This window comes from Bufo gargarizans, chromosome 3 (assembly GCF_014858855.1).
Source record: "Bufo gargarizans isolate SCDJY-AF-19 chromosome 3, ASM1485885v1, whole genome shotgun sequence".
NCBI lineage: Eukaryota > Metazoa > Chordata > Amphibia > Anura > Bufonidae > Bufo > Bufo gargarizans.
In genome coordinates this window covers 30,236,999-30,264,683 of record NC_058082.1, presented here as the reverse complement: position 1 = coordinate 30,264,683, position 27,685 = coordinate 30,236,999, and the positions used below count along the sequence as shown (strand labels likewise).

Sequence of the window (27,685 nt, the reverse complement as noted above, 5' to 3'; positions counted from 1 at the left end):
CCACAGCAGCCAATCTGTTCTAGGAACAAATGCATGAAGAGGGGCACACTTGTATAGAAATTGTCCACATAAATATGGTACCCCTTGCCAAATAAGGGTGACACCAAGTCCCAGACTGTCTTCCCACTGCTCTCCAGGTAGTAAGGTCAACCAGGGTCTGATCTTTACCCTCATAGATCCGAAATTTGGGGGTATAGCCTGTGGCCCTTTCACAGAGCTTATACAATTTGACCCCATACCGGTTGCTTGGGATGTATTGTTTGAAGCCAAGGCGCCCGGTAAAATTGATAAGGGACTTGTCTATGCAGATGTTTTGCTCAGGGGTATACAAATCTGCAAATTTCAGGTTGAAATGGTCTATGAGGGGCCGAATTTTGTGGAGCCGGTCAAAAGCTGGGTGGCCTCTGGGACGGGAGATGCTGTTGTCGCTAAAGTGCAGGATGGTCTCAAATCGTGTCCTGGACATGGCAGCAGAGAACATGGGCATGTGATGAATTGGGTCCGTGGACCAATATGACCGCAATTCATGCTTTTTTGTTAGGCCCATGTTGAGGAGAAGGCCCAGAAAAGTTTCAATTTCGGAAACTTGGACGGGTTTCCACCGGAAAGGCTGGGCATAAAAGCTTCCCGGGATGGCAGCTATAAATTGGAGTGGCATATTGATTTGTTTCTGCCACAACTAAGTCCAACCGCTCCGCAGTCAAGAACAGCTCAAAAAACCCCAGTGCCGAACCGATCTGAGCTGTCTCAACCCAAACTCCAGACTGGGCGGTGAAAGGGGGAACTACTGGTGCGGCTGAAGTTGGGGGCTGCCAATCAGGGTTTGCCAACACCTCAGGGACTCTACGGGCCTGTCTGTGCGGTGGCTGCGACGGGGGAACTACTGCACGTGCCACCGTACCAGCTTCAACTGCCCTTCTGGTGCTCGCCACTTCACCATGTTCTACGGCAGTGCTGGTACTAGGTCCAGGATAGGCTGCGCGGCTGGTGTATGCCTCACCACGTAATCTGACAGCGCCAGCCCCACTCTGCTGCCCTTGAAGCGGATCCTGCGCAACCTGTGGTCTAGCAACACAGGGCAGGGTACGCCTGGTGGTATCAGGGACCTCAGCCTCCTCGTCCGAACTTTGGGTCAGACTGCCACTGCTTTCTACAGGTTCAACAGAAGAATACCCCTTATTTGCCATTTGGACTACTAAATTTAGGGGGTATTCCCTGTTACTACCCAAGAAAAAAAGCAAGCCTGTCTTACAAATGGGAGGCTAGCGAAGTACCGGAGGCCGCTGCGATTGATAAAAAAAATATCAAAACTTTTTTTTTTGTCACTGCGGCGGGGCGGACGAACGCACGTGTGGGCGACCGATCAGGCCTGATCGGGCAAACACTGCGTTTTGGGTGGAGGGCGAGCTAAGGTGACACTAATACTATTATAGATCTGACTGTGATCAGTTCTGATCACTTACAGATACTATAACAGTACAAAGGCTGAGTACAATCAGCGAATAAGTGACTGCGGTGCGGTGGGCGCTAAACGATCGCTAACTACCTAACCAAGGGGCCTAAACTATCCTAAAACTATCAGTCAATACCAGTGGGGAAAAAAAGTGACAGTTTACACTGATCACTTTTTTCCCTTTTACTAGGTGATTGACAGGGGGCGATCAAGGGGTGATCAAGGGGTTAATTGGTGCGATGGGGGGTGATCTGGGGCTAAGTGTACTGTTGGTGTGTACTCACTGTGATGTCTGCTCCTCTGCTGGAACCAACCGACGAAAAGGACCAGCAGAGAAGTCATTTAACACATTATATTTATAAATATAATGTGTTAGATGGCTTCTGATTTGATTTTTGGAAAATTATCAGCCTGCCAGCGACGATCATTGGCTGGCAGGCTGATGACGAAGTTGTCCTTTAACTTTTGCCGGCCCGCAATGCGCATGCGTGGGCCGGCTCTAACCGAAATCTTGCGTCTTTCGAGATGACGCGCCGGCGCGTCCAGGAGGAATTACAGGGCCACCGCAAAGACGCATCCCTGCGTGCGGCAGTCCTGAGGAGGTTAAAGAAGACACTGTGCATTGAAGGAGGTAGCTTCTCTGGGCATCCGACCAACACAGACTCATCCATCAGACTGCCAGATCAAAAATGATTCTTCACTCCAGAGAACATGTTTCGACTGCTCCAGATTCCAATGACAACGTGCTTTACACCATTCGGGCCAACGCTTGGCATTGTTCGTGGTGATCTTAAACTTGTGTGTGGTTGCTCAACCATGGATACTCATTTCATGAAGCTTTGATGTCACTTCTAGAGTCAATTTTGAACCGGTAGTGAGTGACGCAACAGAGGATAGGGAGTTTTTGAGGTCTATCGCTTCATGACAGAGCTGTTGAGGTCATTTTACACAAACCAATGTTGTAGTCAATTGTCGGGAACACACCAAACATACCCCTGATAATTGCCTGATCGTCAGTGAAGACGCAGACTCATAACAACATATGTCCATCCAGTTCAGCCTATTAACCCAAAAAAGCTGATCCAGATGAAGGCAAAAAAAAACTAAAGCTAGAAGCCAATTTTAGGGGAAAATTTCCTTCCAAACTTCATATCTGGAAATCAGAATAAGTCCCTGGATCAACAACCCTTCCCCAGAAATCTAGCATAATAACTATAACCTATAATATTATTACACTCCAGAAATACATCCAGGCCCCTCTTGAACTCTTTTAGTGAACTCACCATCACCACCTCCTCAGGCAGAGAGCTCCATAGTCTCACTGCTCTTACCGTAAAGAATCCTCTTCTATGTTTGTGTAGACACCTTCTTTCCTCTAGACCAGGGGTGCACAACCTGCAGCCCAGGGGCTGAATGCGGCCGTCGATACTATTCTGTGCGGCCCCCAACCATCTGGTAACAGACATTTATGTCTATGTCCTGTGGCTGCTCACATGTATCCTTCATGTATTCTCCTATTAGATGGGAATACTAGAAGTGTAACCAGACATTTATGTTATAGACTGTATGTTTAATATGCCATAAATATAGTATTTCAGTTAGAAATACCCCTTTAAGTTTTATTTTCAGCCCTTGGAATTGGTTCAGTCTGACAATGTGGCCCCCAACCAGAAAAGGTTTTGCACTCCGGCTCTAGACCAACCTGATGCCCAACCTGCATCACTCCAGTTATTAGGGCATGCTGGGAGTTGTAGTTTTGCAACAGCTGGATGGCTGCATTTTGAGCATCCCTAGTCTAGATACAGAGGATGTCCCCTCATCACAGTTACAACCCTGGGGATAAATAGATAATGGGAGTGATCTCTGTACTGACTCCTGATATAATTAGATCTCCCCTCAGTCGTCTTTTTCTAAAGTGAATAACCCTAATGTTGATAATCTTTCAGGGTACTGTAGTTGCCCATTCCAGTTATTACTTTAGTTGCCCTCCTCTGGACCCTCTCCATCTCTGCTATGTCTGCCTTGTTCACAGGAGCCCAGAACCGTACACAGTCCTCCATGTGTGGTCTGACTAGTGATTTGTAAAGTGGCAGGACTACAGCAATCCCTTGTCCCCATTCAGCTTTATTGTTTCTGAGCAGTAGATTGCTGTTTTTGCAGGTCAATCTGCTGCACAGAAACAAGGATTTTAGCTGCCGGGTGAATGATACGATCACCCGATGATCGAGCATTGGTATATTTGCAATGGGAACGGCTGAAACACCAGAACCCAAGAGAGAAGGAGGGGGGGTCCACATATTTTTGGCAAAAAAAACAGAACCACAGTTTAAAATAATCATACAAAGTCACTTAATGCAAAATAAACTCTACTGATAATTTTGAATGACGAATTGTCTATGTGACCTTGCCTTCAGAGAATTGATAAGTGCCTACTCTACGCCAAAGGATGTCTCACAGGATGGTCACATTTTGGATGCTCATAAGGCAGCAAGTAACCCCATTTGTTACACAGCATTCTCCGATGCCCCACATGCCAAATTTTTTCTGCTTAACAGAAAAACCAAAAAGTGAGATGCAATAAAATGTAACATTCTATTCAAACACCAGCCTACTATTTTACAAAGCTGCTTTCTTCCAGAAAAAGCAACACTCTTGTCCATAGGCCATGTTTGGTATTGCACCTCGGTTCCATTTGTTTGTAATATAGCTACTGTATTTTTCGCCCCATAAGACGCATTTTCCCCCCCGAACGTGGGGGAAAATGCCCCTGCGTATTATGGGGCTAATACTAATGAGCTCATTAGTACCAAAGGACCAGGAAGCAGTAAAGACTCTGTACTCACCGCTTCCTGGTCCTCGGCTATGCAGTGGCTGCGCACAGAGTGAGGGCGCTCTGTGACCTCTTGCTGTGCGCGCCGGTTCACAGCACGGCCGAGAGCAGGAGGAAGAAGAGCGAGGGCGGTGAGGAGCGGTGGCGTCCAGGAGCAGGAGAGGTAAGTGGTGTATTTATTATATTAACCATAAGGCAATAGGGGCTGATCTGAGACAATGGGGGCTGCTGGGGGCTAACATGACAGGCAATGGGGGCTACTGGGGTTAATAAGAGAGACAATGGGGGCTACTGAGGGCCAATATGAGAAGCAATGGGGGGTACGGAGGGCTGATATGAGGGAATGGGGGCTGATATGAGGCAATGGGGGCTGCTGGGGACCAATATGAGAGGCAATGGGGGTACTGAGGGCTGATATGAGGCAATGAGGGCTAATATGAGAGGCAGTGGGGGCTGCTATATGATATGAGGTCTGATTGGGGGGGTCATTCACATTGGGGTCTGAGCTGAGGTCTGATTGTGGGTCTGAGCTGAGGTCTGATTGTGGGTCTGAGCTGAGGTCTGATTGTGGGTCTGAGCTGAGGTCTGATTGTGGGTCTGAGCTGAGGTCTGATTGTGGGTCTGAGCTGAGGTCTGATTGTGGGTCTGAGCTGAGGTCTGATTGTGGGTCTGAGCTGAGGTCTTGCTGGGGTCTTATTAACACTGGTGGTCTGATTGGGGCTGTTAGCTGAGGTCTGATCTTTTTTTCTTATAGTCTTCCTCTAAAACCTAGGTGCGTCTTATGGGCCGGTGCGTCTTACAGGGCGAAAAATACGGTAACCTGCAATGCCACATGCTGTCCCTGGGGGGGGGGGGGGGGGGATAGAAAAAAAAGTCATCAGTTTAAAGAGATTTTTGTGTTGATTGCTACCATTACCAGACTGGCAGGGATACAAAACCCCAACTGATTCTTTGCAGCTCCAGCGCCAGAACTACACAGCTCTGTCCACTGCGTAGTGGACAGAGCCGGTCAAACCAGCATTACTCCCATTCACTTCAGTGGGGGCAGTGCTCCAGTAACCCACTGCGTCCACTATACAATGGACAGAGCTGTGTAGTTCCGATTCTGGTGGTGCAAAAAATAAAATAGCTGATCGGCTAGAGTGCAGGTTTGCCGGAGCTCCACCAATCTGATATTGATGGGCTATGCTTAGAATAGGTGATTGATATCAAAATCCTAGCCAGCCCCTTTTCTGCATGCACTCACCGCACAATTCACCTTGAACAGTAAACATGGGGTTATAGGGTTTTGTAAGATGCTTTAAATAAAAGACAAATATATAAAACACCAGGGGGGGGGGGGGGAAATCACAAAAGAAGAAAGAACTAAACTTATATTGCATGACAGAGCAAAGGGTGAAGGATTATGTAAATGTGTAGGACGTCGCTGGTATAAGCAACCCTCTGGTCTGTGGAGAACAGCTTAAAAGTGTAAAAAAAAAAAATAAGGAGAATTTGATTAAATAAAATAACTGAACTGCTCTAAAAACCCAATGCAGTATAAAAGCACAGAAGAAAGCAGGATCGTATCGGAACATTTCAATTTCTAAAAGAATCTGAAGATACAGTGCAGGCATATCACTCAGGACCCACATGTTATGTCTTTCAGTGGGTGGGGGTAGCAGGACTCACAGGCTTTCTCTATGAGTGGGTGGGGGAAGCAGGACTCACAGGCTTTCTCTATGAGTGGGTGGGGGAAGCAGGACTCACAGGCTTTCTCTATGAGTGGGTGGGGGAAGCAGGACTCACAGGCTTTCTCTATGAGTGGGTGGGGGAAGCAGGACTCACAGGCTTTCTCTATGAGTGGGTGGGGGAAGCAGGACTCACAGGCTTTCTCTATGAGTGGGTGGGGGTAGCAGGACTCACAGGCTTTCTCTATGAGTGGGTGGGGGAAGCAGGACTCACAGGCTTTCTCTATGAGTGGGTGGGGGAAGCAGGACTCACAGGCTTTCTCTATGAGTGGGTGGGGGTAGCAGGACTCACAGGCTTTATCTATATGTAAATGTGGGAAGCAGGACTCACAGGCTTTCTCTATAAGTGGGTGGGAGAAGCAGGACTCACAGGCTTTCTCTATGAGTGGGTGGGAGAAGCAGGACTCACAGGCTTTATTTATAAGTAGACAGGGAAGCAGGACTCACAGGCTTTATATGTAAATGTGTTAAGCAGGACTCACAGGCTTTATCTATATGTAAATATGGGAAGCAGGACTCACAGGCCTTATCTATATGTAAATATGGGAAGCGGGACTCACAGGCTCTCTCTATAAATGGACAGGGGAAGATGTACTTGCAGAATTTGTTACTGGTGCTGGGGAAAACTATGACTCGCAAGCTTGGCACAGTTATGCCTCATTCACACGTCAGTGTTTGGTCAGTGATTTCCATCAGTTATTTTGAGCCAAAACCAGGTGCGGCTCTAAACACAGAACAGATGCAGATCTTTCCATTATACCATATCCCTGAGGAGGCTCTAATCCTGGTTTTGGCTCCCAATCACAGATGGAAACCACTGAGCAAAACACTGACGTGTGAATAAGGCTTTAACCAGTGAGCTAATTTATGAGACCTTTATCAACCATGACTTTTTAAAAAGTCACAAAAATTGTTGCAATGAAACAGTTTTACATTAAAATACTTTATTCAATCAGAAAACACAGAGCTCAGTGTCTCTCTATCTGATGAAAAAGAAGTGATTAGGTCAGGGGACCCCGCTTTCTGGACAGGTGTGAGCCAACGAGGTGTGAACCACACCTGTCAGACATTTATGGCAAAGGGCCCCTTTAAATATTACATATTATCTTGCAATATGTACGGTATGAATATAATGATTATAATTGCACTAATATTTTTCTTAAAAAAAACCAAAATGAATAATAAAGTAGTAGTAAAGTAGTAATAATGTAGATGTCTAATACTGATAGAGATAGCAAAGAGAAGGATGGGTTAAATAATTCAGTCTTCTCTAAATACTGAACATACTGTCCAGATAGGAAGTGTTATCCATGAGCACAATAAAGCGGGATGTCATCTGGCGCCCCCTAGTGTTAAACCGACAACAGGACAATTACTTTATAACTACAGCAAGGACTGTAAAAAAAAAAATAAAAGAGGACAATTCGCTCAAGTCACATCAAGAATTAGATTGAGGTTCGTCGTGTGACGCAGAAAGGTTCACAAAAAGGCTCAACCAAAACTGCGCTGGGATAAAATACTCCAAACTTATAAAGACATACTGATGGGGAAGACTGTGAGCCCCATTGGGGACAATGTGATGATAATGTCTGTTAAGAGCTGCGGAATATGTCAGCGCTATATAAAACACGTAAGAGGTGCACACCAGAAATGTGCGCCAGAATAGCGAATCTAAGCAGGTGTCATAATTTACATTGATTTCTGGTGTAGACCTGTCAGTTTACTGGAGGCCTCGTCCCTCATGCTAAACCCCCTTCCACTTTCGAGAAGTGATGAAGAGAGCAAAATGTGACTTTTGTAGGGCAGAAAACTATCCAGCTATTGATAAATTCTCCCCTATCCAGCCCGTTAAAGAGTAACTAACCCTTTGAATAAAATTTTAATATGATGTCCCACACAGTGAATGCTGCGCTTCAGGGAGGAAAAACACTAAGAAAATACATATAATAAAGTATATGGGGAAAAAAAGTTTTTTAGGACATTAGGGACATCATATTAAAAATTCATTTACAGGTTTAGTTACTCTTTTTTTTTTTTTTTAACAAATATCTTTAATTGACATTTATGTATACTATTCACAGGTTTGTGGTGAAAAACAGAAATAAACATCTGAGCATATACAGATGCTCCTTATGAAGTCCTTCAATGAAAGAGGATAGACATGCTCTCTCCCTTACAATTTTGGGTAAGTATATACTGTATCCATCTGACTCCTTTAGGAAGAGGAAATAAGAATAAGAACAGGAACGCATATTTTATTACTTGATTGAAAGATACATTCAAAGTGCTCAAATGGATCGCTCATAGCCCTGAAACATTAGACCATTCCCGGGATCTCTCCTCTAGTAACGAGTATGGTTGTGTGTGGTTATGATAGTTATCGTAATTGATAGAGGTTTATAACAAACAAACGATCCCAAACTGTTGGAGTAGCATACACATACACATTTGAATTTGGGGTGAGATCTGTTCTCCCAACTGGCCAATTCCTCCATGAGGCAGAGCTGATCTACCTTCTCCAGCCACTGTACTGAGCCAGAGGATAGGTTCCATCAGTCTAGCTGTCTGAACCAACCATGCAGGGAGGTCATTAGCCTTTGGGGTCCAGCTCTCTGAAGGAAGCCACAACAGAACTGAGGAAGGTGACAGATGGATATCAGTGTGGCATATAATATTTATTGTGCGTTCTATCTGATCCCAGTAGACCTTAATCAGAGGACATGACCAGAAAATATGATACAATGAGCCCTCCCCATCTAGGCATCTCCAGCAAGAACCTCTCTCTCGAAGTCCCATTTTAAAAAAGCTTCCTCGGGTCATTATACCATCTGGTCATGGTCTTATAAGAGTGTTCCTGAATTTTAATACACCTTTAAAAACCAGGAGACCTAAGACGTATCTGATCGATCTCTGCTACAGAGAAAGACCTATCCAAATCGTTCTACCAAAGTTTAGTATAGGCAGGAGTGGTCCCCTCGCTCTCGGACATTAAAGTTTGTGGCATGTCTAGGGACTTTTGGTATTGCATATCAATTTCTCCAACCAAGTCATTGCAGACTTTGTTGCGTATCTAGATCGAAGGGCTTGACATGATCTTTTGAAATTGCCTTCTTTTATATATTGGGCGCTGAAGTTGTCTGTTTCCTGCGTTGTATTTGTACGCTCTGCTAATTCGGAGATAGTCATTTCTTTGAGCAGGCTCCAGTAAGCAGGATGATTGGCGGTGTTTGGGTAGAGTAGAAAAGGGGTTAGAGCTGAAGGCAAATTACTTGGAGAGTCAGAAAAAAATTAAAAATAATAATAAGAGTCCTGCTGGTGTGGATGGCACTGATAGTGTTCTATATCCCTTTTGTCAAACCTGCCATATTTGGCTGAGAAATCGGAACTCCCCAAAGACCCGCTAATCTGTCCGAGATATTAGCTAATTCTATACTGGAACCTAAGATACTAAATTTTGAAACACATATTTGAAGCCATCTTTTCATCTGGACTGCCTTATAGTATGTTTTTATATCTGGGGGATCACAGCCTCCGTGGATCATTCTATCATACGCTAGTCTTGGTTTCTTACCCTTCCATAGGAAGCAGGTAAACAGACTGTGCACTCTAACAAAAAAGGAGTGGGGTAGGTATATAGGCACCATTTGAAGTAAGTAAAGAAATTTTGGCATAATATACGTCTGTAAAAGTTTTTTTCCCCCTAACCAGGAAACATAAGGTAGAGACAGTGAATTCAGCTTTTCCTTGACCTTTTGTAACAAAGGAGTGTAATTGGCTGGATATAAAGTAGAGAATTTTCTGGTTAGAAAGATCCCAAGATATTTGAGTTTTGCCGATTGCCACTTGAAGGGGAAAGAGGAACTTAAGTGTTTTACTTGTTTTATTGGCAGTTCTATTCCATGCCTCCGATTTAGAATAGTTAACTTTGAAATTAGCGTACCAAAGTTCTCTAATATATTCATGAGCAGTGGGAGAGCTTGAGTGGGGTTTGTAAGCATCAATAGTAAGTCATCAGCGAAAGCACTTATGCTCTTCTGCCCCAATTCTCAGACCCCTTATATGTGGGTTGTCCCTTATTTCTTACAACAGCGTTCCCATTATAATAATAAATAATGTCGGTGAGCACACGCTTTCAACAGTCCCAACAGTTCATAACAATGTCTCAGTGCCACCTAGAGTCCAAGTTGATCAGCACAGACCATGCTCTGGGGATCTGCAGAATGGAAATTGTCGTCTTTAGACCAGACAATGTACAGTGATCTGATGGAGGAAAACAGATGCCTGCATTACAGCAGCTTAGCAACCAGCCGAATAGTGAGTGCAGCTCTGGAGTATAATACATGATGTAACTCAGGATCAGTACAGAATAAGTAATGTAATGTATGTACACAGTGACACCACCAGCAGAATAGTGAGTGCAGCTCTGGAGTATAATACAGGATGTAACTCAGGATCAGTACAGGATAAGTAATGTAATGTATGTACACAGTGACTGCACCAGCAGAATAGTGAGTGCAGCTCTGGAGTATAATACAGGATGTAACTCAGGATCAGTACAGGATAAGTAATGTATTGTATGTACACAGTGACTGCACCAGCAGAATAGTGAGTGCAGCTCTGGAGTATAATACAGTATGTAACTCAGGATCAGTACAGGATAAGTAATGTAATGTATGTACACAGTGACTGCACCAGCAGAATAGTGAGTGCAGCTCTGGAGTATAATACAGGATGTAACTCAGGATCAGTAATGTATGTATGTACACAGTGACTGCACCAGCAGAATAGTGAGTGCAGCTCTGGAGTATAATACAGGATGTAACTCAGGATCAGTACAGGATAAGTAATGTATTGTATGTACACAGTGACTGCACCAGCAGAATAGTGAGTGCAGCTCTGGAGGATAATACAGGATGTAACTCAGGATCAGTAATGTATGTATGTACACAGTGACTGCACCAGCAGAATAGTGAGTGCAGCTCTGGAGCATAATACAGGATGTAACTCAGGATCAGTACAGGATAAGTAATGTAATGCATGTATACAGTGACTCCACCAGCAGAATAGTGAGTGCAGCTCTGAAGTATAATACAGGATGTAACTCAGGATCAGTACAGGATAAGTAATGTAATGTATGTATACAGTGACTCCACCAGCAGAATAGTGAGTGCAGCTCTGGAGCATAATACAGGATGTAACTCAGGATCAGTACAGGATAAGTAATGTAATGTATGTACACAGTGACTTCACCAGCAGAATAGAGAGTGCAGCTCCGGAGTATAATACAGAATGTAACTCAGGATCAGTACAGGATAAGTAATGTAATGTATGTACACAGTGACTTCACCAGCAGAATAGTGAGTGCAGCTCTGGAGTATAATACAGGATGTAACTCAGGATCAGTACAGGATAAGTAATGTAATGTATATACACAGTGACTGCACCAGCAGAATAGTGAGTGCCGCTCTGGAGGATAATACAAGATGTAACTCAGGTTCAGTACAGGAGAAGTAATGTAATGGAAAAGTGTTTAGCACATCTAGCAGGATGTGCCAAATGTATCATATCTCATGTGCCAGTGACCTGCCTGTCTTTAGGTTTATGATGTCTACATTTAGGAAAGTAATAGTAAATCCACCTATATATCATTGTATACAATCTGTTCACAGGTGGGTGCAAAGAAAGCAAAATCACAGAACATTATATGCAAATGTTCAAAAGTAAAGCTGGGTCTCATGTACAGTATATGATAAGGAAGAGCGTCTGCAGTGCCATACAGGAATGTCAAGCCTGTACAGCACCTGACTGACATGGAGACTCATTTTCATCTTTATAATCCATGCAAATCCTGTGAATTATAAGAATGCTGCAATGTTAAACGTATCTACCAAGACTGGCGCTGGATATCAACCAGAGTCCAGCGCCTGTGGCTTTCCGTTTTCTGCAGGGGAGAGACGGGATATCCATGTTTTGAAATTAGTTCACACAATATATTTTGTTAAGCCGCCTATCAGATGAACGAGACAGAATGGGGTCATTTCACAAGACTGATTCGAGAAAGTAGTGAGAAAAGGGAGATCTCCCTTTCATGTGTCGCTGCTGCAAATAATTGAGTGCTGCAGTTTAAAAGCTCTGCAAGAAATAAAAAGCCTCGGCTTTGAACGGTACGATACAGTGTGAAGCTGGGTTTATCATTCATGACGGGACACAATAGAATGAAAATTGTCAAAAGCGAGTACCGTGCATGAGATCTTAATGGACTTGTTTAGAAAAAGCATGAAAATATATGGATTAGAAAAACTTTCAACAGTAAATAAAAAAAAAACTTGAATAATAAGGTCCATTTGCCGAGGAAAACATAAAACATTTGCTTTCATCTATTTATAAATCGCATCCCACATAAAGAACAGTAAAAGGAACGTAAAGAGATTAAATTCGGAATTCATTTTACTTTTTGCACCTTAACTCTTTCATCACCAGGGGGTGTTTTGGGCATCTATGCTGACAGCAAAACTATACCTTTTGGAATGATACATTATAAAGGTTATTTTTTGTTTCATATCTTGGTTTACCCCAGATTTTAATCTTAAAGGGGTTGTCCCATGAAAAATATTCAGCATTTTTCAAACCAGCACCTGGATCCGAATACTTTTGTAGTTGCATGTAATTAAGAATTTAGTAAAGCCACTGATTTACTCAATAAAACGTATCCGTACAGCGCCACCTACTGTTTGTTCTTTTCCTTATTTCTCTGCCAAACTCAGTGATATCGCTAAAGTGGTCGCACGTGTTCTGTTCCATCCTTTAAAGGGGTTTTCCGGGACTTTTAGCCTGATGACCTATCCTTTGGACACCCATTACCCCCACCAGCAGCACCAAGGACTTCTCTTAGCTCACCAAGCACAGCGCCGTACATTGCATAGTGGTTGTGCCTGGTATCACAGCTCAGCCCCATTCACTTCTATGAGGCTGAGCTGCACCTAGGCCACACGACCAATGAACGTGGCCACGTGGCAACACACGCCTTAAGAAAAGCTGGAGAAGGCCACGGCATTACTGTGAGCACCACCGGAGCCTTCTTACTGCAGAACTGCGGGGGTCCGACACTCAAGTGTTTGACCCCACCAATCAGATACTGATGACCTATCCAGAGAATAGGTCATCAGTATAAAAGTCCTGAAGAAACCCTTTAACTGCCAGCTCTGGATTAAATGTTAAAAGGTGTGACGGTGACAGCTGTCACAGAAAGGACACACCCCTGAGCTATGATCAGGACAGAGCTGCAGCAGAAAGGAGATGCCCTTGATCTTCCAGCCTGAACAAAATCTAGCAGAGCAATTAGAGCAATGAATGAGGAGATCTCTGGACCCATGTGAGGTACAGGGCTGGTTATAGCTTTGTTAGAAAGAGATTGTCATCCACTATAGGATGTCTGATTTTCATGTTTTAAATCGTAGGATAACCCCTTTAATTTTCTTATTTCAATTGGACCAAGTATCATTTAAACTTTGAAGATCTTATGTAGAGAAAAATGGTCAGAAACAACATTATTCATTTTCTCATGTTCAAAGATATTTGTTCAATCAATACCATGCACCCCCAAATATTCTAGATTATTCTACGGCTCAGTCTCCAGCCTCTCTAGATTATTCTATGGCTCAGTCCTCTGCCTCTGGTCTTGTCAGATTCTAGATTATTCTAAAGCTCAGTCTTCTGCCTCTGGTCTTGTCAGGTTCTAGGTTATTCTGCGGCTCAGTCTTCTGCCTCTGGTCTTGTCAGATTCTAGATTATTCTACGGCTTAGTCTTTTGCCTCTGGTCCTGTGAGATTCTAGATTATTCTATGGCTCAGTCTTCTGCCTCTGGCCTTGTCAGATTCTAGATTATTCTATGGCTAAGTCTTCTGCCTCTGGTCCTGTGAGATTCTAGATTATTCTACGGCTCAGCCTTCTGACTTTGGTCTTGTGAGAATCTTGATTATTCTATGGCTCATGGACTACTGGATACTATGCTCTGCAAAGTTTTTCCAAAGGTGAGAGTTTCCTTTAAAAGGGTTTTCCGCGATTTTTTTACCGATGACCTATCCATGGATAGGTCATCAGTATCTGATTGGTAAGGGTCCGACACCTGGGACCCTGGCCGATCAGCTGTTTAGAGAACGGAGTGCCGTTGACTTTTCATAGCTCACTCGCAGCTCATCCCCATTCACTTGATCCCCACCGATCAGATACTGATGACCTATCCTGAGGATGGGTCCATCAGTAAAAAAAAATATCAGAAAACGTTTTAAAGCACCAAGACAACCCCTTTTAAAAACTGAGCATGATCAGGTGATTTCCCCAGGTTTGGTTTCTCTAATCCCCAGTGATATGGCCACTTATTTTTCTTGCAATGGCCACTGGAGGAGAAATGCAGGATTACATGGCAGCCATTAAAATGAAAAGATCTCCATTCTGGCTCACACAAGTGAGCCCACAAGAGAGGGATGTCTATATATGGCTCAAAAAGGCATATGGAAAGGCGATGCCTTTAGGAGATCACTTCTTCAAACGTAGACCATTCCCATATCGTAACCAGTCATAATTAAAGGGTCTATTCTACTCACAAGTTGCACAGACCAGTAACGTCCTCACAGTAAGTTCACAGGGCAGCTTCCATTTCTTGAACACTCTTGAGGTAACCATTGGCAGGATAATTTCAGCAGGAACATAGTACTGAATCGCATAGGTCACATAAATTCCAAAGCAGTAGAAAGCCTTCACCAGCTGATAGACCCTGAGGATGAAGAAGGTCAAAAATACAGTGAGTGGCCATAAACGTAGCATTCCCATTGCAGTCACTTTTTTTTTTAGCAAGATTCAGATCAACAATTACAGTAATCTGTAAGGGCACGGGCAGATGGTGTGCTGGTCACATGCGGTCAAGCCATGCCCACCCAAGGCAGCAAGAGTTTGAGGTAAAGTCATGTGGCCATTGGCTACCAGCCACACCGTCAGACTGTATCCTAAATGTACCAACATGGTTCTTCAAAAGGTTGTCACTATAAAGTTAGCCAGCATACTATTACTAGATTAAAAACCTTGACTAATACTTGCAAAAAGCTTCTTTCATCACATGGAAAGTTTGTCTCCCCCTGAACAATAGAACTTTCAAAAGAGGAATATTTCTTTAAATGAAAATTTATACGTAATAAATCATAGCTGTCGTTATTGTAGTAACATACACTATAAACAGTGAAACCTCTCCAAGATGACCACCCAAAATTTAATTGAAAATATGTCTTCTAGGGGGTTGTGTTGTGAACAAAGTGGCTGGTCAGGCATGTGCACTGCCACTGCATCTATTTCTATGAGAGTTCAAGGCACAGACAAGTACAGCGCTCAGCTATCTCCAGAATTCCCATAGAAATTAATGTAGCGTCCACGCACATATGCGACCAGCACAGCTCTGTTTTCATTGGGGGGGCTCCACAGAATATATCTTTAGGGTTAGCAGATCATTAGAAGATGAAATTTAGGTGTTTTCAATCAATGGGATGATAATCAGTTGATTGGCCGGCCTGTTTTAATTAAAGAAATGGAATCAAAGTCTGATCTTCAGAACACGTTTGTGGAATTTTATCATGGCACAAACAAAGGAGATTTCTAAGGACCTCAGAAGGAGACTTGTTGATGCTCATCAGGCTGGAAAAGGTTACAAAACCATCTCTAAAGCACTTGGACAGACAGACAGATTGTTTGCAAATGGAAGAAATGCAAGACCATTAATACCCTCTCCAGGAGTCAAACAACAAAGATCACGCCAAGAGCAAGGTATGTAATAGTCTGCAAGAGGTCAGAAAGGAGCCCAAGGGAAACTCTAAGAAACTAATGGCCTTTCTCACATTAGCTAATGTTAATGTTCATGAATGTTCACCATCAGGAGGACACTGAACAACAAAGGATTGCATGGAGAAAGCTGCTGCTCTCCAAAAAATAACTTTGCTGCCTATTGCTATAGATCACCTGGACAAAAGACTACTGGAACAATGCTTTGTGGACGAATGAAACTAAAATAGAACTTTTTGGTTTAAATAAAAAATGTTATATTTGGAGAAAGAAAAACACTGCAATTCAGCATAAAAACCTCATCTCATCTGTGAAACACAATGGTGGTAGTGTCATGGTGTGGGGCTGTTTTGCTGCATCTGGGCCAGAATGGCTTGCCATCATTGATGGAATGAATAATTCTGAATTATACCAGCAAATTCTAAAGAAAAATGTCAGGACATCTGTCTACGAGATGAACCTTAAAAGGGGTTATCCAGCTGCTGTGTCACTGTCAGATGATGTAGGCTCCTTCATCCTAGATGTAGTCAGAACTCTGGATGACGTGTGGATGTAATTAGTGCGTATGTGTTATGTTTTATCTAACCCTTATTCTTTATAAGATTTCTACTCTTTGGGTGATACAAGTTCTTTTCCCTTTGTTTACATATGCTAAAGAAGGACATACATTTTCCGGATTACTACTATTACCTTAATAAACTTATATATTTTATTATTCTTAAAGTGGTGTGTAGTCTCTCTTTAAAGAGTATCTGAACTGGAAATGGTCTATTTGTTAGCAAAACACATCTACTCCAACATCAGTTTCTGACCTCACAAATGATCTTCTCAAAAAAGGGTTAAACATTCCCACAGACACTCCAAAATCATGTAGAAAACCTTTCCGGAAGAGTGGAAACTGCTTTACTTTGCCAAGTGGAACAAACTCCATATTAATGTCTATGGATTTATGTTGGTGTAATATGTAGGTGTCCTTCTAGTTTTATCCTTATAGTGTATGTTATATGTCCTTCCGGGACCTAAATATTGATTGCCTACCTTTTGGATAATGTTTAGAATAGCTTATCCATGTTTGATTGGTGGTTGTCCAGACCCTGGAGAACCATGTTAATCAGCAGAATGAAGGGGCCATGGCTCTCTAGCACGTTATCACCTTCATTGTGTACACAGTCATAGCAGCTCCTCCATACCGTCAGCGGTGCCTGGGACAGCGGCTAAATTCCATTCACATGAATGTGATTGAACTGCAGTACAAGGCACTGCCACACTCTGTACCTGTGTAAACTATTAAGGGGGCACCACACATTGTCCTCTTCGCTCTGGTGGCCACACAGATGACACATTCACAGTCCATCTGTCCTGAACCTCATTTAAGATTCCCCCTCACCAAATGAAAGCCTTACTGCATTCACTTAGAAGAAGAAAATCTTCATTGATATTCATCTTAGGAAATCAAAAGACATTATCTAAGGAGCTGCCGGCACAGTGCGATCCTCCTTGAATGTTTTGTGCTATGAAAAGTCACATCAGAATATTTTGAAGATAAGATGCATAAATGGAACTCACCAGGAATCCTGAGGAAGGTTTAGAGTAATGCTGCCTTTGATTTGGTCTCCGAAACTCAAGTAACCCACTGTGGCCAGCGAGATATACAAAACCATCACTATTGCCATACCAATGTTCAAGGCGCGAGTAAACTCTCTCTTTTCTTTCATTTGGTTTTCCAGGGGGAGAACCTGTAAGATAAAGCACAAAGAAAGAACGAGAGCTTGTCATGCTGAAAATCACGCCTAAAGCAACATGAGAGCATTGTTTATTCATGTCTTATCTCCTATAGTTCTGGTGGCTACTACAACAGTGTATACCAGGGCTACATCCTCCAGTGGGCCAAGACTCTGACATGATAAGGGGCACTAAAAGTCCAGCAGAAGACAACAAGCCTTGGAAAATGGAGGTAGCAATAGGAAACTCTTGTAAACATGAGAACATTTAGATGTTGCTCGATCAGTTTTGGACACATTCAGATAGTCTTCTGTAGTGAAAGACCAGTTCTGACCCAACAATTCCAAGCAAATTGTGGGCTCCGTCAAAGCCCCCATCCACTGCTTCCAAATGAGTCCTGGTAGAAGGTCAAGTCTGAGTGAGCAGATCTATTCGGAATACACATAGATCTCCATTGGCATTCACTTGGTAATACCACATCAAAGGAGCCCATTGAAACCTCAGTTGTCAGAGCCGTGGTGATCATCTGATGATTGGAAAGTCTATATGTTGGAAAGGGGTTGTCATGACAGAACAACCCTTTGCACCAGCATCAATGGGACTGAACTATCAGATATTCTGGATTAGTAGATGGACAACGAAATATATATATAAACTGATGTTTAATACCAACTGTAGTACTAAATGGTCACCCGAGGGGGAGCCAAGGTACACTTTCCTATAGACTTGTTAGGCTACTTTCACACTAGCGTTTTTTGCGGATTGCATTCTGAACGGATCCTTTTCCATTCAGAAACGCATTAGGGCAAAATCTGTTTTGTACCGCTTGCGAGAGCCCTGGACAGATTTCAGAAACGAAAAGCCAAAACGCTAGTGTGAAAGTAGCCTTATTTGATGAGGTATCTGGCTGAGTGGAGCACATGACTGATGGCTCTCACATGACACCTTCCGGCTATGTGTCTCTACGCTCCGCCCTAGGTCATATGACCTATTGTCACGTGACCGCGTGCATGTGAGCGCGACACTTGGCCTGGAAGCGATTGCGGCCTATACTCAAGTGATACTTTTTTACATTAAGAGGAGCCTCTTTGTGATTGGTGTTGGTGGGTTTATTAGGCATGATTCACAATGATGATGTTACCCCCCAGACGAAGGAACGCCGAAACGCACGTTGGCAACTGCCCAATACTTTTGTTGTCAGAAAGATAATCCGCTGCCAGAACTTAACTTGTGGTAGGATTATCTGACGTGTATGGCCAGCTTTAGCCTAATGGAGAGGAGAGAACAAAGAAGAGCCAATAACTGATGTTCAATAGCTGCTTCAGTATCCAATTTATCTCTGGAGCAGTATCGTCCCCAGCTATCTAGCCAAGGGATGTTCCAGGTGCACAGATTCCACTCCAGCAAGTGTAAGTAAGGCTACTTTTACACGTGCGGCAGTGTGATCCGGCGGGCAGTTCTGTAGTCGGAACTGCCTGCCGGATCCGCCGATTTGGATTATAAGGGAAAATAATAGCATTCTTAATACAGAATGCATAGTACAATAGCGCTGGAGGGGTTAAAAAATAAAATAAAAAATAATTTAACTCACCTTAATCCACTTGCTCGCACAGCCCGGCTTCTCTTCTGTCTTCATCTTTGCTGTGTACAGGAAAAGGACCTGTGGTGACGTCACTCTTGTCATCACATGGTCCATCACATGATCTTTTACCATGGTGATGGATCATGTGATGGATCATGTGATGACCGAAGTGACGTCACCACAGGTCCTTTTCCTGTACACAGCAAAGAAGAAGACAGAAGAGATGCCGGCTGCGCGAGCAAGTGGATCTAGGTAAGTTAAATTATTTTGTTGGTTTTTTTTACCCCTCCAGCCCTATTGTACTATGCATTCTGTATTCAGAATGCTACTATTTTCCGTTATAACCATGTTATAAGGGAAAATAATAATGATCGGGTCCCCATCCCGATAGTTTCCTAGCAACCATGCGTGAAAATCGCACCGCATCCGCACTTGCTTGCAGATGCTTGCGATTTTCACGCAGCCCCATTCACTTCTATGGGGCCTGCGTTGTGTGAAAAACGCAGAATATAGAACATGCTGCGATTTTCACGCAACGCACAAGTGATGCGTGAAAATCATGAAATGAATGGGTCCGGATTCAGTGCGGGTGCAATGCGTTCACATCACCCGTGTGAAAGACGCCTAAGGGGTTCAGAAATGACTACAGGATCTGTCTGTCATCTTGAAGACATATAAGTCTGCATAGGAGCTGCATACACAAAACAATTTGCAGAGTTGCACCATTTTTTTTATTTTGGATACACCCTTTTTACAAACTAATACAAGCTTTATTTATATGAGCACTGTGCTCTTTTCTTCCTGGAGATTCTCTGTATACGGTGACCTTTCAAATGAACGTTCATTGAACTGCGATGCTCAATATTCTCACAACAATTTGGGTTACCCTGACATAAAAGGGTATTCCTATTACGAAAAGTTATGGCAATATGCTAGGGCAGGACCGGTGTGGGTTCGACTGTCATGAACTCTCCCCGATCCTGAGGATGAAGGGGCTGCGGTGCTAGTTTAGAGCTGCAGTCCAGTCACAGTTTTCACTTGACTTGCAATACTGTATACATTTATTTTCAAATGACCATGAAACTGACGCGTTTCGGCCCTAACACAAGCCTTTCTCAAACGTGCATGTTTGAGGAAAACTTGTGTTAGAGCCGCCCGAAACGCGTCAAGATTCGATGCTAATCTGGAAATAAATTTATACAGTATTACAAGTCATGTGAGTGCCGATCTTCCTTTTCTACTTTGATACAGGACGCCTACCCCGGACGCGGGCACCGCATGAAATATACCAGGTGCCGACAGAGTATTTCCAGAGCAAGTTTTCACTTAACAGCAAAGTTCTTGACTAGCCACTGTGCAAGGAGCTGCAGTATAGCTCCATTCAAAGGTGCACCACCTCAGCCGCCCCTTTGTCCTCCTGATCGGTGAAGGTACTGGAAGTCTGAGCCCCCGACTAATAGTGATCGCCTATCCTATCATTTTCTACGAGGACAATAACCCGCTAATAAAATTTTACTATGTATTATGGACTAGCCGTGTATTTCGAAAGTGTAAATTCACCAAGGTTAATGTAGGTCAACGATCATTTCCAGAAGAATATTCGTTATTTTATTTCCTCTCTTATGATGGCACATAATATGAAGCCTGCGATTCACCATGCTCTGCAGAAAGCGCCCCAGATCATGAAGAGCGCTCTTCTACACTACTCCACGCCAACCTTATTAATGGCCTAAGGTGCCATTTAGCACAAATGAATGAATCAAATAATATCCCTCCATTCTTTCCCACTTTACTCGGACAGAACGGCTAAATGCGAATTATTCCCTGAGGCGGGAAATCTATCAAGAGATGCGGTGCTGTAATGCAGGACGGTTAAGGAGGACAGTGCCGAGAAGAACACAAAGGGCTTGGGGTGCGTAGGCAGAAGCGGGCCGATTTACAGGTGATAAATGTAGTAATGTCATAACACTTCACAATTTATAGCTGCAAAGTATTCTCTTATTATGGCTGTAATATAGTAAAATTCCAGTGATCTGGAAATTAAGTGCTTGCTGGATTATGTATAATTAAAATAAAGACGGAAAAACAAGATACAATAGGGATTTCCAAGACTCACATGCTGATTATCTATCCTCAGGATCAGATCGGTGGGGTTCTGACCCCCGGCACCACCGCCAATGAGCTGCTTGAAGAGGCTGCGGCGCACTCATGAGTACCGGTGCGTATTTCGTGGCCAGTGACGTTGTGTTCATCGGTCACATGGCCGAGCTGCAGCTCAGTCCTATTCAAGTGAATGGGCCTGGGCTGCAGTACAAAGCTCAGCCGCTGTACAATGTACGGCGCTGTGCGTGGTTAAGCTGTGAGGAAGCCGCAGTGCTTCAAAAAGCTGATCACTTGAATTGGCGCTCAGCTGCATTAAATGTTATGTACACCTTAAGGGGCAATATTTTTATTACTGCATTGTACTCATTTTGAGCTAAAAATCATTTTTTCATCTGGTCTTTATTACAGATTTTGAGCCCCTTTCTCTGTACTGCTTTGAGATTCTCTAGTAGCAGGATATGAATTTTGACTGTTCCTTCAGGCAGCACAGCTCAGCTCCTTATCTCTGACCTTCTAAACACTCATTTTAGCGCAATTCTTATCTTAGTGATAACAATGTGGCTTAAGTGTTTTTGAACTTGAGTAATTTAGAGATAAGGTTTATGAGATGACAGATACAAATTTAAAGTGAATGTACAACAAAGCTAGATAAGCCGTTAACCCTTTGTGACAGAACGGCTGAATATTTTTAATAAAGACCAAATGAAAAAATTATTTTTAGTCCAAAATAAAATCATTAAAAAAAAATTCCCCCCGAAGGCGTACATAGCCTTTAACTCTGGCACAGCCATTACATAGTGTAAAAAGCATTGCCTGCCTGCAGCTCCATACACAGTATAGTTTCTGGCCTAAAAGTGCTGAATGACGGGGGTGCCAGAGAATAGGTCAGAAGTATCTGTAGCCAGGAGTGCCCCTTTACTTTAAACGTTAAAGACATCTGTGTGAAATATTTGCCTTTAAAAGGGGTTTTCACCTCTGGCTCAGCTATTTCCAGCAGTCCCATAGCAGTAAATGGAGTAGTGGCCTCGTTTCTACAGCTTGCTCTCCATTCACTGCTATGGGAATTCCAAAGATAGCTGAGCGCATTTGTTCAGCTGTTTTTGGGAGTCCCATAGCAATGAACAGGAGGACAAGGCAACGTATGTGTTCTGGAAATAGGGGAGGGTCCCAGAGGTGTCACTAGTACCTATCTGACAATTGTGGCATATCCTAGACATATGCCACAAATCTTGAGATGGCAAAACCCCTAACTTAACTACTATAGCAATTTTTAATGATTGCATTTTAATAATTTTGGGCTAACAATATATTTTTTGTTTGGTCTTTTAAAAATGTTTAGCTGTTTTTGAGATACAGGGGTTAAAAAAAAAAAAAAAATCTGTCTGATTGCAGACTATCACTTCTCAGTCCCATCAGCTGACTGCTCATGTGAAGCCTTATTTCTGATCTCCTGACATCATAAACACTCATTTAAGGGTACTTTCACACTAGCGTTAGAAGAATCCCTGCCGGATCCGGAAATCCATATGCAAACGGATATCATTTGTTTCCAGATCCGGATCTGTCTGACAAATGCATTGAAATATCGGATCCGTCTCTCCGGTGTCATCCTGAATAGTGATGAGCGAACTTGTGTTTTAAGTTCGGCGTCTAAAGTCCGGCTTCCGGTTAGCGGAGAATCCCGATATGGATTCCGAATACCGTTGTGGTCCGTGGTAGCGGAATCAATAATGGCCGATTATTGATTCCGCTACCACGGACCACAACGGAATTCGGAATCCATATCGGGATTCTCCGCTAACTCGAACCCGAACTTTAGACGCCGAACTTAAAACACAAGTTCGCTCATCACTAATCCTGAACACTTGGTTCCCGGATCCGGCATTAATACATTTCAATGGAAATTAATGCCGGATTCGGCAATCCTGCAAGTGTTACAGAATTTTGGCCGGAGAAAATACCGCAGGCCAAATACCGTAAAAGTGGCGGAACAGAGGACATCCTGATGCATACTGAATGGATTGCTTTCCATTCACAATGCATTAGGACAAAACGAATGCAGGTTTTTTTCCGGTATTGTGCCCCTATAACGGAACTCAATACAGGAAAACCAGCCTAAGTCATATTGGTATCAGTTTGATAAGAGTCTAGCTATAATGAATGTCTATGAGCTCAGGAGATCAGAGATAGGGCTTCCCATGAGCAGTCTGCAAACAGACTGATTTTTTTTTAACCCCTGTACTTCAAAAACGGCTGAAGATTTTTAATCCTGACCAATTGAAAAAATGATTTTTAGCCCAAAATGAGTAAAATGCAATCATCAAAAAAATTGCCCTGAGAGTGTCCATAGCCTTTAATGTGGTGAAAATCAATTCTACCACAAAATCCAAACTGGTTAAAAGAAAAAAATGGTAATTTAAAAGGAAAGGGTATATCAGGAGTATAAGCTACAACAAAGAGATCCTTGACGGCATGAGAAATCGATGTCTATATGAGAAGAGCTTCTATGCTCTGAAGAAATTATTCACGTGAATCTCCACTACTTCCCTGTTAGGATCAATAAAGCCATACATAAGGATTCCCAATTAGAAACGATTGAAGGAAGAGCATGAAGTGACACCTACATCCCACCGACACCTACTGACCACTTTCATTCCCTTCTAAGTAAAGCAAAGAAATTTAAAGGGCATCTGTCAGCAGTTTTGTACCTGGCTGACCTGTGACATGTGCACTTGGCAGCTGAAGGCATCTGTGTTGGTCCCATGTTCATATGTGCCCGCATTGCTGAGAAAAAGGACATTTTAATTCATGCAAATGAGCCTCTAGGAGCAACGGGGGAGCTTTGCCATTACACCTAGAGGCTCTGCTCTCTCTGTAACTGCTGCACCCTCTGCACTTTGATTGACGCGACCAGGCAGTATAAACGTGATCACAACTGGTCCTGTCAATCAGATGCCTTCAGCTGCCAAGCGCACATGAGGCAGGTCAGCCAGTTACATAGGTACAAATCTGCAGACAGATGCCCTTTAAAAGTAAGTACTTAAAGGGGTTGTCTTATCAGAGGTAAGCCCTTTCCAAATGCACTCCTGGGACAACCAGGTGGTCGCCTGGGTCCTGCTCTCAGCAAAAAACGGATTCGGTCAGGGAAGGCCATGGCCAGCCAGGCATTTCCTCTGCAATGGTCACAGCAATGGAAGTATGATATTAAATGACAACCATACTTTGTGCGTTTTGGGACATTTAAAAGGGGTTTTCCGTTTTGTATCAACATCCTTTAAAAATTATTATTTATGGAGGTCACTGTAATTTTCTAATGTATTTCTTTTACTTTTATTGCTCCTATCTTCCGTTCTGGGCTGTGGTTACATGACCATGTCTATTGCTTTTTCTTATTTCCTGTGATGTTATGTCTATAGACAGGGCAGTGATAGGGGAGTGTCCATGTAATTAGCTGGGTGGGAGGAGCTATAAACTAGCTGGGCGTTGTTAGGGGCAATGATAGGGAGTGTCTATGTAACTAGCTGGGTGGGAGGAGCTATATACTAGCTGGGGGCGTTGTTAGGGGCAGTGCTGGAGCTGTGGCAGAGGAAGGAGAAGTGCATCATGGGTTTGGTTGGATACAGCAACAGGAAGTGCTACATACAGGATGGAAATAGACCACAGGGATTGGTTTATATGATAAGAACAAGTCAGGAGAGTCCAAACAGAAAAAAAGCATGGATAAGATGAGATCTGGAAAACCCCTTTGAGAACAAGCTCCTCCCATTTTCATGTAAAGAGTAGCCAAATTTGCAGAAATTTTCTCTGAAAATGTGGATAAATCCCAGCAAATTCAGGACTCTTGATGCATGTAATGCAAGGGCGGCTTGAGTCCGTCAGAATGGAAGTTGCTCATATACAATGGCTTGAGGGCTCATTCAGACGGCCGTAGTGATTTGCGCTCCGCAAATTTCGGATGTGCAAAACACGGAAACCGGTCGTGTGCATTCCTCATTTTTTAAATCGCACATGGCCGGCACTATGATAGAAATGCCTATTCTTCTCTGCAAACAGAACGGAATTTCGGATGCGGACAGCACCCGCGGTCCGCATCCGTTCCGCAAACAGTCATCTGAATGAGCCCTAAAAGTATGGATTAAAATCTTATTTCTCCAGAATGAAGCAAAGGATCGCTAAGTGATTGGTATCATTATATCCAGCTGAGCTGGCCCTACAATGCATTGTGGCTGGTATATCAGTGAATTTCCTGGTGACAGACTCCCTTTTACGGGGCATTCTCACGACGTATCAATTTTGAGGTACACAAATCACGAGTTCGCAAAATACGGATGCAGTCCACGTGCATCCCGCACTTTTCGCTGGCCCCATTGAAAGAAATGCAAAAGAATAGTACATGCTCTATAATTTTTGGTTTAGTCGCACGGATGCAGACACCACATGGATGACATTCGTGTGCTATCGGCATTTTTTGCTGCCCCACAGAATTAATGGGTCTGCGTGCAATCTGCAAAAAAATACAGATCAGATACAGACTGAAAATACGGTCATCTGAATAAGGCCTAAATGTCACGGCCTGCCCTATGAGAGGCCTGAGAAGATCTGATAGACTCACGTGCAGCAAGTCTATCTGACAGATCTTTCTCTTTTTCCTTGCTGTTGTTTTGGGCAGGATCCCACCTCCCCACAGGTTCTGCTCATTAGCTATTTAGTGGTTCTATTTATGCCTGTCTCTCACTACAGCCTTTGACGTTTATATTTGCTCCTGGAGTTCTCAGCTAGTATTTGGTGGATCTCCTGCTCCCCGTCCGTCTAAAGCCAAGTCCTCCTTCCTTCCCTTTCGTTGTGTGTTCTGGCTAGGCCTCAGGGAAACGCTGGTTCCTTCACAAGAGCAAGGAACTGGTTGTCTTATCTCCAGCTCCCTAGCTGAGGGTTTGTTTCAGTGTCAGCAGCGCTTAGGTTCCAGCGCATGAGCACTTCCACCTTTAGGACTTGCTCATGCTGCCAGCAGTCAGGGAAAGGCTCAGGGATTGTCAGGTGGTGACCTTTCCCTCTTCCCTAGCTTTGGGGCCTAGCCTGGTGTTTTTGCTACTGTTGTATTTGGTTTTCTTCCCTTCCCTCACCTATCGTGACATTATAAACCACCCAAATTTTTTTTTTCCTTGCTATGTGCGAAATGGAAGCTGTTGATGCACTGATGGATCGCATGCAGGGATTGTATTTGGCGGTAGCTGATCTTGGTAATTCGGTTGCACTGTGTCAAAGATCTCTGGCGTCTGGTTCCGCTAGTGGGAACCAGGTCAGCCTTGAACCTAAGGTCGCTCTCCCAGATAGGTTCTCTGGGGGAAGTGAATCTTGTAAATTGTATTTTCGTCTGCGTCCGATCTCATCTGGGGACGAAAATCAAAAAGTGGGGATTATCATTTCTCTGCTAAAAGGTGATGCTTAGTCTTCAGCCTTTTCTCTACCGATCGGTTACCAGTCCCTCCGATCGGTGGATGAATTTTTCAGAGCCCTGGACCTGATTTATGATGATCCAGACCGGGTCTCTCTGGCCGAATCTATACTGCGTAGCTTGAGTCAGGGAGAATGTTCTGCGGAGTCATATTGTTCTGAATTTAGAAGATGGGCGACTGACTCGGAGTGAAATGACCGAGCACTCCGTAGTCAGTTCTGTCATGGGCTGTCTGAGAGACTAAAAGACGCCCTTGCGTTTTTTATGAAAACCTTGATTCTTTGGAGGCGGCCATGTCCCTAGCCGTACGAATTGATAGACGCCTGAGAGAGAGGTGCAAGGTTGCCCTTAACCAGGATGCACTAACATGTGGGGAAACTGTCCCTTCTGTCCCTTGGGGCACAGAGACACTTGAGCCAGTGTCTGGTAATGAGCCTATGCAGTTGGGTCAGGTCTCTTCTTGCCCTGGTAAAAGGAACTTTAGAGTTCAGAGAAGACTGTTTCTTCTGTGGTAAAGAAGGACATTTCATTAAATGTTTGTCCTTTTATTAAGCCTCAAGGTGGAAAAGAAAGAAAAAAAAAGGGACTCTTTCCAAAAAATTGAGTTCCCTTACTCTTGGTAGCATGAATGGGGAGTCAGAAAAGGTATATTTGTCTTCCACCTGCAGTACCTGATTTCTCCTGCCTGCCATGGTGGCGCTAGACTCTGAAAATATGGAGTTAGAAGTATTTGTTGACAGCGGCGCAGGAGTTACCTTATTGATTATCAATTTGTTCTAAGTCATGGTTTTAAAACAAGCGCATTAAGCAAAGGGATATCAGCGTTTGCTATTGATTCCGCTCCTCTCTCGCAAAAGTATCTAACTCATATTGTGCAGGATATTCATTTAAGGGTTGGCGATTCTCATGTTGAGTCCATTTCTTATTTTGTACTGAAGGGTTTGCCTGCTCTTCTGGTACTGGTTTAACCATGGTTGATCAAACATAA

At 43.4% G+C, this 27,685-nt stretch overlaps 1 protein-coding gene across 2 annotated transcripts in view; it reads right to left on the bottom strand.

Moving 5' to 3' along the window:
• The window catches only part of SLC36A4 (solute carrier family 36 member 4), a 284,195-nt gene that overhangs the window by 165,275 nt on the left and 91,235 nt on the right, over window positions 1-27,685 (bottom strand). For both annotated transcript variants that reach the window (XM_044286008.1, XM_044286009.1), the window contains 2 exons: window positions 17,405-17,574; window positions 14,617-14,786 (listed from right to left, as the gene is read on the bottom strand). In XM_044286008.1, the coding sequence (XP_044141943.1) occupies window positions 14,617-14,786; window positions 17,405-17,574 (340 nt within the window). The remainder of the gene's footprint in view (window positions 1-14,616; window positions 14,787-17,404; window positions 17,575-27,685) is intronic.